Source organism: Zonotrichia albicollis, chromosome 3 (genome assembly GCF_047830755.1).
Source record: "Zonotrichia albicollis isolate bZonAlb1 chromosome 3, bZonAlb1.hap1, whole genome shotgun sequence".
In the NCBI taxonomy this organism is placed as follows: domain Eukaryota; kingdom Metazoa; phylum Chordata; class Aves; order Passeriformes; family Passerellidae; genus Zonotrichia; species Zonotrichia albicollis.
The window spans coordinates 95,870,285-95,887,182 of record NC_133821.1 but is presented as its reverse complement, the minus strand read 5'-3'; the positions used below and the strand labels follow the sequence as shown (position 1 = coordinate 95,887,182).

Here is a 16,898-nt window from a genome sequence, read left to right as displayed (position 1 = left end):
CCATTGACTCTAAAAGAAGTCCTGAGATCTACAGTTTAGACATCTACATCTGACATAGTTTCCAACTCTCAGATGAGATGAATTCTAACCCAGGCCATCTGAACTCCTTCCTGTGTGCTGAGAAATGGGACAACAGGGTGAAAAAACTCCAAATGTACAAGAAGGCTTAGAGACTTGCTCATTTCATGACTCCTCCATAGGATCCACTTGTGAGATTCCTAGGAAGTCTCATGTTAAATGATATCTTCCCTTTTACACCACTTTGATTAAGGCAGAAACTGACTGAGTCTTCTGCAGTCTTTTCCATAACACTTTCTTCTGTCTAATCTTTGGAGTGTATCCTGTAGCTTTTTTTCACTTGTTTTGGAATGTTAAGTGAATAAACAAGTCCAGTACAGAACTTTTTACGTTGAACAACTATGACACTCACTGATTTGAGTGTAACTGAGTGGCAACACTACTTGAATCCTCTTCTAAGAGATTGGCTAAACGTAAAGACACAGCCTGTCTGAATTCATGCTCCTTGTTTTAACTGCTTGGGTAGTTTTCCTTAACAGAGCAACTATAATTTATCTTCCTAGCAGGGGTAATAATACAGTCAGGGCAAGAGTTTATAATATTCTTGTCAACTACAACAATATTCTAATAACAAAAAATAAACTGTTGCAATATATTAACATGAGCATATGCACAAAAAGAAAAATTACTTTACGCTGACTTCTGAAATGTAAGTAAGCTCATGTTGAATAAAGGCAGCTTTAACTAGCAAACACATAAAAACCACTTCCCATATTGCTTTTCTAAAAATAACCACATGGAGTAATTGCATATAAGTCAAAATTTTGACAGATTTCACATAAACCAGTGACAATCTGGGTATGAAATTCCAGGAACAGAAACTCAATTTTTCACAAACTAAATGTATAAAACCAAAGCCAGTGGGACATTTTAGTACTAGCTGTGTAAGACAGAAGTATCAAGACTTCACTCATTGGCTTTAAGAGTTTCTGATTTCTTCTTGCTTCTGTTATTTTTTCAGATTGAAAAGGTAACATTGAAAACTCCATCTGCATTTAGGATGCTCTCTCAAGAGTAAGACAAAAAGACAAAAGAAGGAAGGTCGGCAATTTCCTTGAACACCTTCTTTTGGATTCTCACTTGCCTGAGTGTTACTCAAATCTGATGATTTTCCTGTGCATTCTCTGACCTGATACAGCAGGTGAGAAATGCCCAGAAGGGTTGAGTGAGGTTTTGGCCACTGTCAGTGGTGGCTCTGTGGGGTGAGGCTGTGGCGCAGAGCAGCCCCGTGCCCGGCCCGCGCAGGCGGTACCGGGTGTCTGCGGGATGGATTCTGTACCTAGCTCCTCCTCTGGCGTCCCTGGAAAACTGAAGCTCGACTTGAGCAGATCGCCACCCTCTTCTTCTGAAAAGACAGAAACAAAGTAGCTATTTAATAACTCTGGTATTTTTCTACATCCAGACACAACTCTCCACTAGTTTTTAAATCCACTCAGTGACCCCTATTACCATTCAGGACCTCTGATAATGTTAAACTGCTGTGCTGCTATTACCTGCAGAATTTATCCCTTTGCCATTTTTTCAAGTTTTCATCTATTATTAATATTAGCAATTATTATTATTTTATTTTTTCTAGGCAAATTCAAATCACTAATATAACACAATATTCATAAATGCATTTTTTGTAACATCCTTTACATTGTTCTTTCCAGTTTTTCTTAGTTATGTTAAATTGTATTGACTTTTAGCCATCATGTAATTGTTCCAGAAGAATCCTTATTGTTGGTCCTCCAGTTGCACCTCTAGCACTTACCACACATGATTCTTAGGCAACTTTTATTACCTTTTCATACACAAACTTTCAATTCTGCCATTGTGAACTATGATAATGTTGTGATGACTTTTTTCAACATTTCCTTTTTTTCACTAACATTTACTTTTTTTCCAGAGATAACTTCTGTAATTATGAAAGAATATTTAAACTTGGATGATATGTTATGAAACCACCTGAGTGGCACCAGAGTGCAGCTCTGAGCTACCCTGGCTAATGTCCCTTTCAGAGCTGCAGTTTGTTGCCTCTGCATCACCCTCTTGTCATTCTGACACATAAACTAATTTTGGAGCAGGCACCTAGTCTAGATATTTCTGTAATGGAGCTGCAAATGGAAAACTGGGTCAATAATGATTCCATGAGATGCAAGATTTGATTCAGAATTCATACATTATGATACAAAATATGTCAGTAATATGTTTCATTATTTACCCAATACTACATTTTTAATTCTTTTTATGTTTTTCCCTATTCTCCATATTTGCTGGTGTCTCAGGTGGGTGGTAATTACTGAGTACACACAGCCTTCCACTGTCCTCTTATCATACCTCAGAAGAACTGGGAGCAGCTCTTGAAAGAAAGTTAAAATCAGGTATTGCAGACCATGTTCTTGTGGTGCACAGCCAAGGACTGATGACTTCCAAATAACTCACATCAGTTCATGCTATCATACCCTCACGCAGACAGTTCTGTAAGGTCAAACCAGCTCAGACTTTTCTTCAGAGTACCTCAATAAGACCAGCTGGTTTTCTGGTGTAGCTTACAGTAGACACACAGCTTTGCCTGCTTCAATGCTCCATTTAACAAACACATGCATTTTGCATATTTTTTTAATTACACTTTTTATTTGTACTCAAATTTTTTCCCAATTATCTCACAGCAAGGAAAATGAGTGAATACACTCATGTGGATCTCTGAAGCAATTGTTCTGAGGTTTTGACAATTTCTGAGGTTAAGAATGTCTAATTGATAACAATGAGTTGTATAGCACAGATACTGCATAGAAAATTAGTTCCAAGGATGTTAAGAGTGTTGGATAAGCTGAGCTGTCAAATAAACATCCTGTTTATAAACTCAATTGTTAAATAAACTCAGTCTGCTAAAATACAGCCTACAAGAGATCTCAGTAAGTGATGGATGAAAAGTCATACACAATTTAAAAAATGACTGGCAGATGAATTTAAATTAAACTTCATTTGGAGAGGTAATGGACAACTCTAATTAAATAAAAGCACAAATTAGGCAGTTTCCATGGAGACTTTGCTCACATGATCTGCCTATATTGTGTAACTCATATGCTTATCCTCTAATGTGGCTGCACAGAAAGCAGTTATAAGTAATGAAAGTTGTAACAAAAATATTCTGAAGGATCCTTTACATTCTTGTAAGTAAGTAGGAGATCTTACTGCTAATTTCATAATAAAGAAGATAGTTTAATATTTTTGAAAAATATATTAATTGATTCCAAAAGTCTGTCACATCATTCAGAAACATACAGAATGAATGCATAACATTATTTTCCCTTGCAAGAAAACAGCATCATAAAACAAATCTGCCAAAAACTAGACTAAGATGCTAGGAGTAGGCTAATTAAGACTAAACATTTGTGGATGTGAAGTGTTTGAGGAAAAAGAAAAAAAGAAAAAAAAAGAAAAAAATTATTTCCCAAAATTAAAGGGAAAGGTCATGCAATGAGATCCGTAAGTCAGATTCTGACTTTGCTGTAAGCATTTCTGTGCAAATTCGGACAATCCACTTAATCTTTTTCTGTCTCAATTTCCCATTAGAATTAGGATTAAAATGAATTTCTTTCTTGTAGCTGTACTACATTTGTTAATGTCAGTGAGCCTGTTGTCCAGAAAAACCTACAGAGAGCACAGAGATAAAATGTCCTTCCTGCAGAAAAGTTACATTCTGTTATAAATTGGGTCAATTGCAGGTATTTCAAAGGAACTTAGAATTTCTTTGTCATTCCCTTAGGTTTATGAATCTGTATGAGGGGTATGAGTAGGTATTAGTGATTAGTTTACTTCTTAATTATAAGGACTTCTTATTTATTTATATTTTATCACTATACATATTCACATCACTATTTCATTTTTTCCATTGTCTTTTCAAAAGGCTTTTGTCATTTCAGCCATTGAAAGGATTCAATTTTTGTGTTCTGCACTTATGAAGCAAAAATTATTCTAGAGTCCTGGGGGGTCTTGCAGTATTACACAGATAATCTTTGTATGAGATTAAACTGTACTCCAAACTCATATTATTCATTCAGCAAAGACATACATGGCCTTTGTTTCCTCAGTTTAAATTTTTCCTAGAAATTGCCATTTTTATTATTGACCATAAAAATGAAAAGCATGGCCTTCATTCATGAATACTCAGCATTCATGAACACTTCATTTCTCATAGTAAAGGAGTCAGACAGGTCATCACAGCATTCTGGCTCATGCTGAAATGCAAGTGTCAGAAATGAGTGCATTCATCTCATGCCATTCACCTTCTCTGTCTCATAGATAAACAGGCCCTCAGCTTGCCCTTTGCTACCTACTGGTGGAACATTCTACACCAGTGGACATAGAAGAAAGTCGTGTTCTTAGCAAGGAATGCTTCAATGGGCAATGAATTGCAAACAAAGAGATTATGAAAATCGGATGATTTACAATATAAGTGTTTTAACTATGTATGGAACCCAGTTCACACACAAGGGACACATCAATATACAAACTACTGCATCACAAACAGGTCTAAACAGAAAACAAGACTCTTGCTCTGAACTTGAAACTAAAACATAGCAGGAAAATCTCCACTCTCAACAGGGCTCAAAAGCATTGACAAAAAATTAAATGCTCTAAAAATGCAGAGACATTTGCTTCTTTGAAAGCTCAATGTATAGTAAAATGACGCTGTGATCTGCATAAGTAGGAGAGCAAAACCTATCACTTACATGTAGTATCTCATTTTCCTTTTTAAATATGTGATGTATCTGTCATTCATTCCAGTTCAACACTGCACAGATGACACTCAAAACTGTGATAGGAACTTGTCACAGCTGAGGTTCTCCAGACTTAAGCTTGGAAACGTCAGGAGATATTGCTGAGTTGGAACCAGCTTGACACATCCAGGCAGCTCATTCAACCCTGAAGCTACTGCATGTACAGTGGGAAATGACACAGAGCAGTGCCCAAGGTCAGGCTGGCGTGGCACAGCTTTTGTCCCCCGTGCAGCTGGATGTCTGCCAGGAGTGTGGCCTGGCTTGTGTTGCTCCATACCCTGCTAAGGAGATGCTCTCTAGGGAAGCACTGCTTGGCATGGGCCAAATCTGGTCAAGGGTATGTGCTGTGACAGGGATGAATAATCACTTTGCCCACTCTTTAATTTTGTCATCTCAGCTTTAACCTCTGTCTACTCTCTGAACCTGATCTATCAGTTTAAATTCTCTTTCTTCACCTGCAAAGACTTGCCTCTTTGTTGGACCTCATTTTTCATGCATTCATTCTACCCTTAATAACCAGGCAAGCTGTTTCCATCTCTTAATTGTACTTTTATAACCTATCCATCCACAAAACAGGCCCCAATGTCAGTGGACCTGTTGCTCACATACTTTAAAAGGTTCAGTTCAGCAAGACTTAATCAATCAACAGCCTTCTCCATCACAATATAAGAGGAAGACTGAACTAGAACTGATTGATACTGAACTTTGGATCACAGGATTTTGATTTATTTATTGTTGGCCTGCTCTGGACCTCACATCAATTTTTTTCACTATGTGCTTTCCTTTCAGCCTGCAAGCTCCCTATGGCAGTTGTTTATTTAGTTTCTATAAAATGCCTGGTATTATAAGTCTGGCAACAAATGAGAGAAAACACAGCCCTAAAAGTGTCTGAATGAAAGTGCAGCTGGAATTTCATTCAATCACATAATGAGAGAATGTGTCACTAGAGGATGAATATGGGACACTCACTACATCACTCCATAATCTGAGAAAACAAAATCCCCTCTCCCAGACTAGGGAAACTTCAAGATCTAGAAGAGAAATCTCCTGTACCTCAAGTCCTGCTAGGAAATCTAAGCATTTCTTGCAAGTGGCCTTTCACCCTGGCCAAAGACATCCCCAGAGTGCTCAGTGCATCTCATGAGAACAGGGAATTGAGAACTGGTCGTAATCTCAGGGAAACAACCAAATGTCTGCATGCCTGGGGGATGTTATGGACCCTTCATCCCTCCTGACAGCTAACTGGATTGATTTGGACCTTCCCCAAGAGGCAAAAACAACTTCCAGAGAACCGATTCCTTTCCTCACCCAATCCAGAGGTTACATGCAATCTTTGTCACATCTATAAAGCAAACTAGGCATGGTGAAGGCTCCTCCTCTGGCCATGAGGCCAGCTGGCATGCTCTAGCCATATGTTCAAGAACAGGTTGGATCCATCCAAACTGTGATGGGGAATGATCCCTTGTCCATGCTAATTCCCTGGTAAAGACTGGGAATTATTTGGGACAGAGAAAATTAGTTGGCCAAGTGTAAAATTAAGACAGGGACCTGTCTGAGCAGCATTGCAAGTAATCAAATTCCTATTTGTTGGGCATTGTCTTGGCACTGTTTAATTTGCTACAGATGCAGCCCAGGTGGCAGTATTGTCAAATACAATATTCCCATGCATTGTTCTCATAGCATGCTGATAAGCAACAAACACACAGGACAGCAGGGCTGGGAAAAACTCTGATTGAAATGAAAACTAAAGCTGATAGTGGAAGATTTAGGGTTACTGAGGTTTTCCTTTGCAAGAGGGCTGCGTGAAAAGTATTAACAGTAAGAGGAAGTCATTGTTTAATTAAGTTGCTTTTTCTTTTCTCATCACAGCCTCCTTTTTTCTTGTTATTTTTCACACACACACACACACACACACACACACACACACACACACACAGAGAGAAATGTTCCTGATGAATTCAGCAAAGATGAATTCAGCAAAGAACTTTTAACTACAGTATGCTGGCTCAAGAACTGGCCCAAAAGGATATTGCTAGAAACAGGGCAAATACATAGATTGCCTAAAATACCTTTCCAACTTCCTGCAAACAGCACTTAAAGGACTTTCTGAGGCAGAAGTTTAATCTAGACTATCATTTTTACCAGCCATCAATGGGTCTATCCTCCATGGATTTATCTAATCTTCTCTGAGCCCATTTGTACTGATAGCCTCTACTGCATCCTGTGCCAATGCACCTCACAATCTAATTATGCTTTATTTGAAAAAGAATTTCCTTTTTGTTTGTTTATCAGGATGCCTGATAATTAAATTAGGCGCCTCTAGATCTTTGGTTGTGAAAAATAATGGATCATTGAGCCCTACTCACTATGTCTATATAATTTATAATTGTGTAGAGCATATCCCTCCCTCAGTCCTCCCTTCTCCAAACCAAAGAATCAATCTGCTTAGTATTTTATTATGGCAAAGCTATTCTAAAGCTTTCACTATCCTTTTCATTCTCCTCTGTACATTTTTATTTCTCTGCAATACCATTTTCAGATGCAGCAGCCGGAAATTCAAATGGCTTTACAGTATGGTTTTTTTTTTTGTTTGTTTGTTTGGTTTTGTTTTTTTTTTTTTGTTTTTTTTTTTACTGTGGTGTGGTTTTCTGCTTTTTCTTCTTCTATTTTATTTTTTAATATTTTCATCTGCCCTTTTCATAACTCAGAGAATTCATTAGTCATATTAAGCTGTGCCCAAGAGACACAATTTGTTTGGCTTTCCAAACACAAACATACTTCTCTTATATATTACACTAATAAATATTGAAGAATTCCAGCCTTTTACTTAGCTCAGTTTACTGAGCAAAAACAAACCACCCTTCACATCCCCTGAAAATCAGGACTGAGGAATTCCTGTTCTCTTTGTTCTCTTGCTTTCATCCAGCCCTTCCCCTTTTATATAGTATGGTTCCAGACAGCAGGACTATGAAATCAGGCATCAGTTTTTGGAGGCACACAGCCTAATAAATCAGGGAGAGGAAACTGGCTGTGTCCCCCAGATCCTCTCATGTAAAAAGGATAAAATAAAATATACTGCAGGGGACCACAGAAGCTGTCAGGGATCATCTTGCTCTTGGCACAGTAACTCCTATCTCCCAGCTTTTGGCATCTGAAAATCATCCACAAAACACAGGTTGCCTTAGCAATATTGTGGTGATCACCCTGAAAGGCTTTGGTTCCCTAGAGCAGCCTGTCCTAAGCCAGCCAGGGTCATTTTGCTCATAGGAAGGTTTTCTAAGCTGCCTTACCCCTTTTACCCCAGAGATCTGCAAGTTCCCCTTCCCTTCCTCACTTAAAGCAATAAATGCAAAAATGTGTTGGATGTTGCTGCGAAGTCTTAAAGTAGAGTGACTTTTCAGTCATTCTAACACTTAAATGAATAATTCAGTTAAATAACTCAATCTTTTTATATCAAAATTAACAAGTGACTGCAAGCGAAAAAAGAGTAACTCAGTGATAAGACATTGTGTTCAAACTTGGCTCTGTATGATGCGCTTCAAACAGTCTATGAAATTCCTAAAAGTTCTTTCTTCCTGGATTTTTCGTGGCTGAATGACTATGTCAAGCCCTGAAAAAGCCATTTACCCTTTATTGTTTTTCAGGATCTGTGAGAGGAATCCCAGATATTCTATAATAAAAAGTGGGAATATTTAAAAAATAAAGTCTCATTATTGTAAGTTATAACCCACATCCTGTGAACCGAGATTTTCTGGATACCCTAGAAAAATCTTTAGTTATCCCTATAACTCTTCAGAATCCATTATGTTTCTTTACTCAGGTAAACTGCAACAATTGCCTTTGGTACACTTTCATCCTCCACCCACTGTGCCAGCTCTTGGAAGGACTCCCAGCTACCTCACAGCGGACAATTAAGGAGGGCCAAGAAGTCTACCTTGGACCTTGGCAGAGAGGAAAAATAGGAAATGCATGTCAGGAACACAGAAGGATTTTGCACAGCTGTGAAGGCTTAACTATCCTGTCACAGAAGTAAAATGCTCACCAAGTCTATCAAAATACCTGCAGAAATTATGTAGAAACACTATTAATAGAGAGTCAAAAGTGAGGAAGAATGCCAGAGCAAAGTGTAGGACAGTCCAGTAGTGAGAGAGGAATATACAAGTCAAAAAACTTGACTTACACCTGTCCTAAAAATACATAAAAATTGTCCCTGAATTGCACTGGTTTGTGAAGAGGAAACAGGATATTTGTCTTACTGGATGAGTGTAGTTATTTAGCAATCTTTTTTTCTGCATATGCACGGAAATGAAAAGTCCTTTAGAAAAAATGAATTGTAGATGAAATTAGCCTTTTCAATATATTTCAAAATCACTTTTAGAAAAGGCATTTCTTTAAGATTTTCCTTAAAAATGACTGAAGTCTCTAATAGTAAATTATGTTTGACAGAATATGGGTTTTGTAACCTTTCCATTGTCAGGTTAAAATAAGATATTCTCACATTATATTTTGCTTTACTTTTTGGTAAAAACCACAACCAGATATACTGCAACTATTACTAGTAGGTCATGGCATTATGATTTTACAGATTCATTTTATGGTGGGGCAAAAGGTCTGAAAAATGTCCCTGTCTTTCAAATGTTCAATAAATAAGATATTTTAACATTAAAGAACAACTGCATTTGTTCCATTGATCTACCATGGTAGGAGACATTTAGTATGGAAAACCTTTGACCCCAATGGGATGAGAGGGCAAAGTCATCAGTTCTACTGGAAACTGAAATTAGCTATTAGTATCTGCAGCTGTGAAATCCCTCAATGAGGCTTTTGACATTAGATGATGAAGCTCTCTATAAGTGGAGACAGGATGTGCATATGTTTTTCTCCATGTGCAAGGTTGAAAGAGAGCAGAGGGAGGGCTCAAATATATTCAATTCCTACACAAGAGAATTTTGGTGAGGATTTCTGTGAACACTTAAATTCTGGGATAGTAAGATTGACAGCTGGTGGGGTTTTTTTATTTAGCAAATATGATTACATATTATATAATATGCAGCTTCCTTTTGGCAATTTGAGCAGATATGAAATGCAGTACCTATAAACGAGCCCTTTTTCCTCTCTCAAAAATAGCAATAACCAGGACAAGATTTCTTCCTAGAAAGAATCATGGGTCTGGTGCAGCTGTAGCAGGCAAAGACTGATGAATCAGGATGCCTCATTTCTCTGCCCTGTGTTTCCATCATCCTGTGAGTGCTGCTGAAGTTATGCTCAGTGGCTCAGATTTAATGCATTTTCCAGCAACTGGTTATTAGTTCCTTCCCCACCATCCCTATGCAATTGCAATGTGAGGCTTGCTCTCTCATCTATTTCCCTTCATCTCCCTCATCTTTCCCTTGTCCTGCATCCCTCTCTTTTCCATCTCCTTCAGAGACATGCTTTATTTTTTCTTCTTTTTTCCTTTTAATTCTCTCCCATCAGTCTTTCTTTTTTTTTTTTTTTTTTTTTAATTGTCTTCTTCTATCCACAGTCCTAATACTCCTGAGGTCCAAGTAATATGGCACAGGTTGAAGGTCACCTGAAGATTTTGTGCATGATGCATGTATAATCCCAACTATGTGCTGTACTGAGTTATTTGCACTACCAGGTCTTTAATGGAGCATTGCAAATATTTAGGAAAACCAGAGAAATTTTCCTCTTTCCCATAACAATTTTCAGCTACAAATTATAAAACCACAGCTTAGAAATAACTTAAAATTAATAAAATTGTCAACTGATAATCTAAAATGAAAGAAACATCTATATTTTCAAATTAATTTTGTATAGTTTTATCCTTTTCCACATGTTAAAAGAGATGTCAGGCAGCACATCTTCAAGGCAGAAAAACGAAACTTCTAAAAATATCAAAATAGGGTGCTTTAACATTTGAAAATCTCTTTTTTCCCCCTGCATTTTTATTTTAAGAATGAATTTGTACGGAACTGACTCATAAACAGTTTCAGGAAGGTTGTGCTTTACAAAGAAAAGGGTTTTGCCAAGTACCTCACCACAGAGAGATTTCTCACTAATGCATTTGTTTAACACTCTGCACAGTGGATGAAACCCTCCTTGGGTCCTCTCTAGTTGCTCTAGAAGTAGTGCAATATATAGCAGATATTTCTGTGGTTGTTTAGGATACACAGACACACTGACTCATTACATTTTAAAACCAATTACAATGTGCCTGAGGTGAACCTTTCTGTTTGTTGGTTGTGACATTCAATTACAACCTGTGCCACTGCTGGGTTATTTGGATTTTCCTTATGACACAAACAGAAATGAAGTTGAAGGAGAATCAATTCTCCATGTGGCCAGTGAAAATGGAAAGCAAAATGATCAGCTGTCCATTGCAGGATGGGCAGAATCAATAGTTAGGATGTTGCAAAGGTATACAGGTGCTTGCCAGTTCCTAGTCTTAAAGTTCACCGTACTGATCTCATCAAGAGACAATTTTTTCATTTAATTTCTGAAGGATAGGCTTTTCACTGAAGCACCTGAGGAGCTTGGGCACCTTTGTCTTCTTCCCCTCGGTGGCGAGGAGTGGACAGCTCTAGGCTGATCCCTGTCCAGCCCATTTCTCCAGGGACTAAGGAAAGTGCTAGATTGCCAGGCTCATCACCTCCAGTCCTCAAATGAGGGCCTAAAGCAAAATGAAATTAATCCAGACTGTCATGATGACTTAAAAAGGAGCTGAGAAACTGAACACAAATATTTGCTCTCAGCAGAGATGCTATTTGTTCAGGTCACCTCACTAGCTGTGGTTGTGTTTGTAGCTGCTATGCTGGCAGAGGTACAACCTATATTTCTTCCACATTTAAGTCCGGCTAATCCTGCTTGAACCACAAAGTAAAATAGTTTCCAGACCTTGTTCACTGCAAGGATTTGTCTTTGAGGTCTGTGTGTGTGGGCAAATACCCACGCAGAGCCAAGGTCACTGACATTATGCACATGGACTCTTTCTACCCCCGTATCTGCAAGGCACTAAAGGTGCTTTGCACAGATGTTCACCTGGCCTTTTCCTGCCCTGGCAATGATACATGGTCAGGAATACATCCAACTTGCTCTTTGGAAGAACTCACACAACTGAAAAATTTAATAACAACAACAAAAGGTTTAATAATATCAGCTTAGATACTTGATCAGATTTGCTTGATTTAATCTGTTTAAGAATATCAGCTCTGTTGAAGTACCCATCCATCTGCCTGTGAGGTAAGTGAAATCAGTTAAACGATAGCCTGTAAGGTAAAAGTACCTGGAATTAGATAATATCTCCAATAGCACAGTGCAAAGAAGTTCAGTTACCAAGGGTCAGGAGACATATGGGGACTTAATAAACTACTGCAACACACTAGTGTGGCAGGGCCCTCACTTTGATCAGTTCATCGCAGACACAAATATATTGGAAACTAGCAAATCATTCCCTTTACAGTTATATTTGGGCAGTTTCAGTACCTTGAACACAGGTACACATCATCTAATTACAATCCATTTTTACCACAGTCTTACTCCAATAGCTGTTTGGGATGCCCCTGAACATTTGCTGGGATGTTACATATAGTCATGCAGTATTTCAGCCATGGCTGTATTTTCAAGGGAAGGAGGAGAAAGGCTTATATAAGGGTCTTCAAGCTCACATTACAAATGGAAACCAAATGATTACTATTAGGCTCATTTTGCTTCTCCATATCTTTGTTTATTCAAGGCCATAAATAGGGGCACCAGAAAGGCCAGAAGCCTAAACTGGAATATTGAGACTTCAGTTTCTGATGCAATGCGCAAATCAAGCCCAGACTGGTAGTGACAAACTCCTTGGCTGGAAACAAATTAGTGAATTCTGTCAATTCCCACAAGAGAGGCATGCCATGATGGCAAAACTTTCATCTCTGTTGTCTCACAATGAAAGGGCAAGAGGAATAAAATAACCTGTCAGCTTCCTACCCCATCAGAGTCAAGTCACATCAGCAAGACAGTACTGGAATCTGGCCTCCATGTACCCATTATTCAGCCATGCAACTGTATGTAGTTCCTATGCTGTCATTCTGGTAGCTCTTAAGGACACTTGCAAATTTAAAGAATGCAAAGACGGTTTTGTTCTATGGAAAACCATGAGTAAGGCCTCCACAATTTTAGTAATTTGGTCTCTCAGTAATGAGATTTAAAATGAGTTTAAATCAGTGCTTAATTTCTGCTCTTTCAGGACAATGGCAGTGATTAGTAGTAATGTTTGACTTCCACTTCCATTTTTTTAATGCAGCTGTAATACTGTCTGCTTTTGGCTGCTGCTTTAATGATTACTAATGACTTTATTTTGAAAGTAATATTACTTTCTGTATTCATTCTCCGGCCTCTGAGCAAAAAGATAATTTGAGTCAAATTATGCAGTCTCTTCATACAAGACCTTCCATTGGTTTAACTTTATTTGGAGTCAGTCCAAGGGAATATGGCAAAGGCACTGAAAGCACACCATGTATCTACAGGTGGCAGAAAGAATATGACTGTGTGAAAGTGGCAGATAAAAACAAATAAGCAGAGATGCCATACTGACAAGAAACATATATCAATTACTTTCTAGCCATCAGTACCAGCACTAAAAGCATTTAATGGGTTAAATTTCACTGTTGCACCCTCAGTTCTTACATGTAGAATCATCTCCCATGACATCCATGCCGACAATCACCTATGGCAGCACTGATGGCTCTGCTCTGTGCAGTCTCTTAATTAAAATGTAACCTCTGAGCATGCCTTATTTATGCATCCCTTCCTTTTGGATTTCCTGAGGAAGTTTTCTTGACTTACTCCTTGATGGATAAGTACATTTTTGGATGAGAGTGTTGTTGGGTGTTTTGTTTTTGTTTTTGTTTCTTTTTTTCAATTTTTCCCATTCTTAGAAAATATCAACTCCTTGACGCCTAAATTTCTTTGCAAGAATGTATCCATTTTTATGAAGATTTCCTCTTCCAGTCAAAGAGAAAAGGAGGAAATCTTGGAAGAACTTGCTAATTTTGACACTGATTCAGCATAGAAGAAGCAGCTGTCAGCTGTTACTTTATCTGGGTCAGATTTGTTAGAAAACAAGTCCCTCACTTTGATCAAGGACACAAAGTGTCTTGGTGTTTCTGACTTGATATTTTCTAGGTTTTTTTATTGGACTTATTTAAAATAATTTAAATGGTTACATGTTTGTTAAGACAGAGGGAGAAGGAGTCACCATGCCAAAAAACAAGTAATGTCAAGTAGAATAGAAAAAAGCAGAAAAACATGTTTGAGTTTCTCATATTGCCACTCCACTAGTGGTCATACACCTCTTCAGCCACTCAAAAAAAAAAAAAAAAAAAAAAGGAGGAAGGAAAAAGCAAACATAAAAGTTTCAGTTTCTGCTGGGTCTGTTAGGGCTGAAGCTGGCCTTCTTCCTGTCAGCCCAATGAAGGAGGAAGAGGAAGGATGTTTTTGGTTATGGCAATAACCACAATATGTGGTTATGGATTTGTCTTTCAAGTCATTGCTGTGGTTGCTGACCCCTGGTTTCTAAGGAATGCCCACACGCCTGCTTATAGAAAGTAGTGAATGAATCCTCTGTTTGGTTTCAGGTACAGCTCTTACTTTCTTTATTAACTGTAATCATATTTGTCCATGAGTCTTTTCACCTTCCTTCTATTTTCTTCCCATCCCATGGCAGAGGCAAGGAGGAAGCAGTAGTGTGGGCATTTGGCTGCTGGCTGAGGCCTGCCCATCACCCAGTTTTGCTGCAGTCCTGAAAACTCACAATCCTGACAAGTCCTGTGATAGTGAAACACTGTTTTCTGTTCAATTCTCCAAATGTTTTGGAGAATATTTGAATATCCTCCACAGTTCATTTGAAATTAGTAACATTTGCACCACCTAAATTGTTGACTTAGTGAACAGTTGGACTCGATGATGTTAGAAGCCTTTCCAACATCAATTATTGCATTTTGAAGGTGATTCCACAAAAGGGAGGAAAAAGGGTTTTTTCCCCCCCACAGAACCTCTTTTAAAGTTTTTGGATTTATGAACAAAAGGGGAATTACCAGTGACTAAAACTTACTGCCTTTGAAAGATATAGAACATGATATATTTTGTTGAAATGCTTTCACTGACACAAAATCCCGTAATGTTATGCTCAAACACCCTCTCCCCCACCCTGAATTTTACTACATCATTGAGGCAGTGAGAGCAGGGCCTCCTGTGCTATCCTGTGCTCACTCCAGTAGTTTTCCATCTCCTACATGCTGATGTGTGCTTATTCATCTTCAGTCCTCTGTTCTCACACCCATAAACACACTTGCTCAAGATCATATGCCTTATTAAGAATCATTACAGCACATGAAACTTTAATCTGGCTAGAAATCACCAGTTGCTAAGCAATAGCAAGTCAGGCCTTCACCACCAAGAATAGACCCCGGTAAAAACTTCCCTGAAGCCTGAGCAACGGCAGCCTTGTTGCCATCAGAGCTGGAGCCAAACACATCAGCCCATCTGCTGAGCTAATTAAGGGAAATCACACTTGATGGCAGGATAAATATGTCCATGGATAATGTTGTCCAGAGCAGCATGACAGGGTTTCCTTCACAATTCATTAAGTTATACTACTCGTGTTCTGGACACATGGATCCAGCGCTGGGCAGAGCCAGGGGACTGTAAAATATCCCTAGCTGTTCTCTCAAGTTTAGTTTCTCCAAGGAAAACAGCTTTCTTCTTCTCAATTCCAATCAAAAGTTGTAAATACCTCCATTAAAAAACTTCCAGAGAACTAGCATGATATCTGCAAATCAGTGCTCAATCTGTGTCATAGTAATTTCTCCTCTTATTTGTTCATCTCGTAATTAAAGATTATAAATACTATTCTCCTAAATTTACAAAATCTCGTTGCTGCATTGCTCAGCTCATGGTTTCCTAATGCTACAATGCTAGATTTAACATATAAGTAATGAAATAAGTAATTAATACTAGATTATTATGGTCATTCCTAGTAATATGATAGTATTAGTATTTCTAATACTTATTAGAAGAATTGTTTTACTGAAAACAGTTCACGAAAAACGTCCACAATCTGGGACAGCAAAGCCCTCAATGTAAGGACACCTGGAAACTCTGCACCCATAGAATTTTTCATCCTGATCTTTTATTTTTTTTAAGAACTAATGGCTTCAGGGATGAAAAATGCAACATAATAAAAGCAACAAAGAAACAAATCTTTATGTGCCCTAGGTAGGAAGACACAGATGTCTCTTGCTTAGGTCATGATTCATTTAACTGGCAAATAAATATTGTGACAATATACACATAAGACTTCTGAAAACAGACTCTCTAATCTACCACTACAGTACATAATAATAGTAATAATAGTAAAAAAAATGGGTACACAAATGGAATGGCAACTTAGGACTGCACTGTCTGTACATATTGAATTTAAAAATCATCATTAATTGGCATATATATCTATTTCCATTACAGAAATAAGATTTCCCTGGAGATGCATCTAAGTATACAGAACATATGAAGGTATGAGTAAAAGTAATTTCAATGTTCCAGTCCATACTTTATAAAAATTCTGTAGTTTTTTTTATTCTTCTGTTTCAATTATGTCATGTTCTAAACTCAGTGAAAGTTTTAAATGTGGACACTGATGCTTCCTTTGGATGTTTCCACTATTCTTGCCTTTTTTCTATCCATTTGAACATAATTAGGAGGAATATGATACATCTATAGAAAGAACAACATCAAGCTGGAAAATGAAACTTCCTTGTATCATGATTCATCAGATAATCAGACAAACATTTTATAGGTATAGTGGTAGAAGCCTACTGCCTGCTTTCCAAGTGCAAACTGGAAAAATCTTTACCCAGCATACTAAGCAGGAGTTTATAAGGGATTACTAGAATGCCCTTCCTATCTGAAATGTTTAAGATACACACTGTAGGTTATATTTGACTCCCTGATCTTAACAGCCTTTTCCACAATTAACAGCATTTTTTCTGTCTTTCCCACGACTAGTCCAAACAA

General features: G+C 37.9%; 1 protein-coding gene across 28 annotated transcripts in view; it reads right to left on the bottom strand.

Annotated features, from left to right (window-relative positions):
- Positions 1-16,898, bottom strand: part of DLGAP2 (DLG associated protein 2) — a 454,967-nt gene that overhangs the window by 96,897 nt on the left and 341,172 nt on the right. For 15 of the 28 annotated variants that reach the window (XM_014268518.3, XM_014268520.3, XM_005489159.4 and 12 more), the window contains one exon: positions 1,358-1,423. The exons of 9 other annotated variants lie outside the window; for them this stretch is intronic. In XM_014268518.3, the coding sequence (XP_014123993.2) occupies positions 1,358-1,423 (66 nt within the window). The remainder of the gene's footprint in view (positions 1-1,357; positions 1,424-16,898) is intronic. 4 more of the 28 variants (XM_074538161.1, XM_026794791.2, XM_026794785.2 and 1 more) reach the window with 1 other exon arrangement.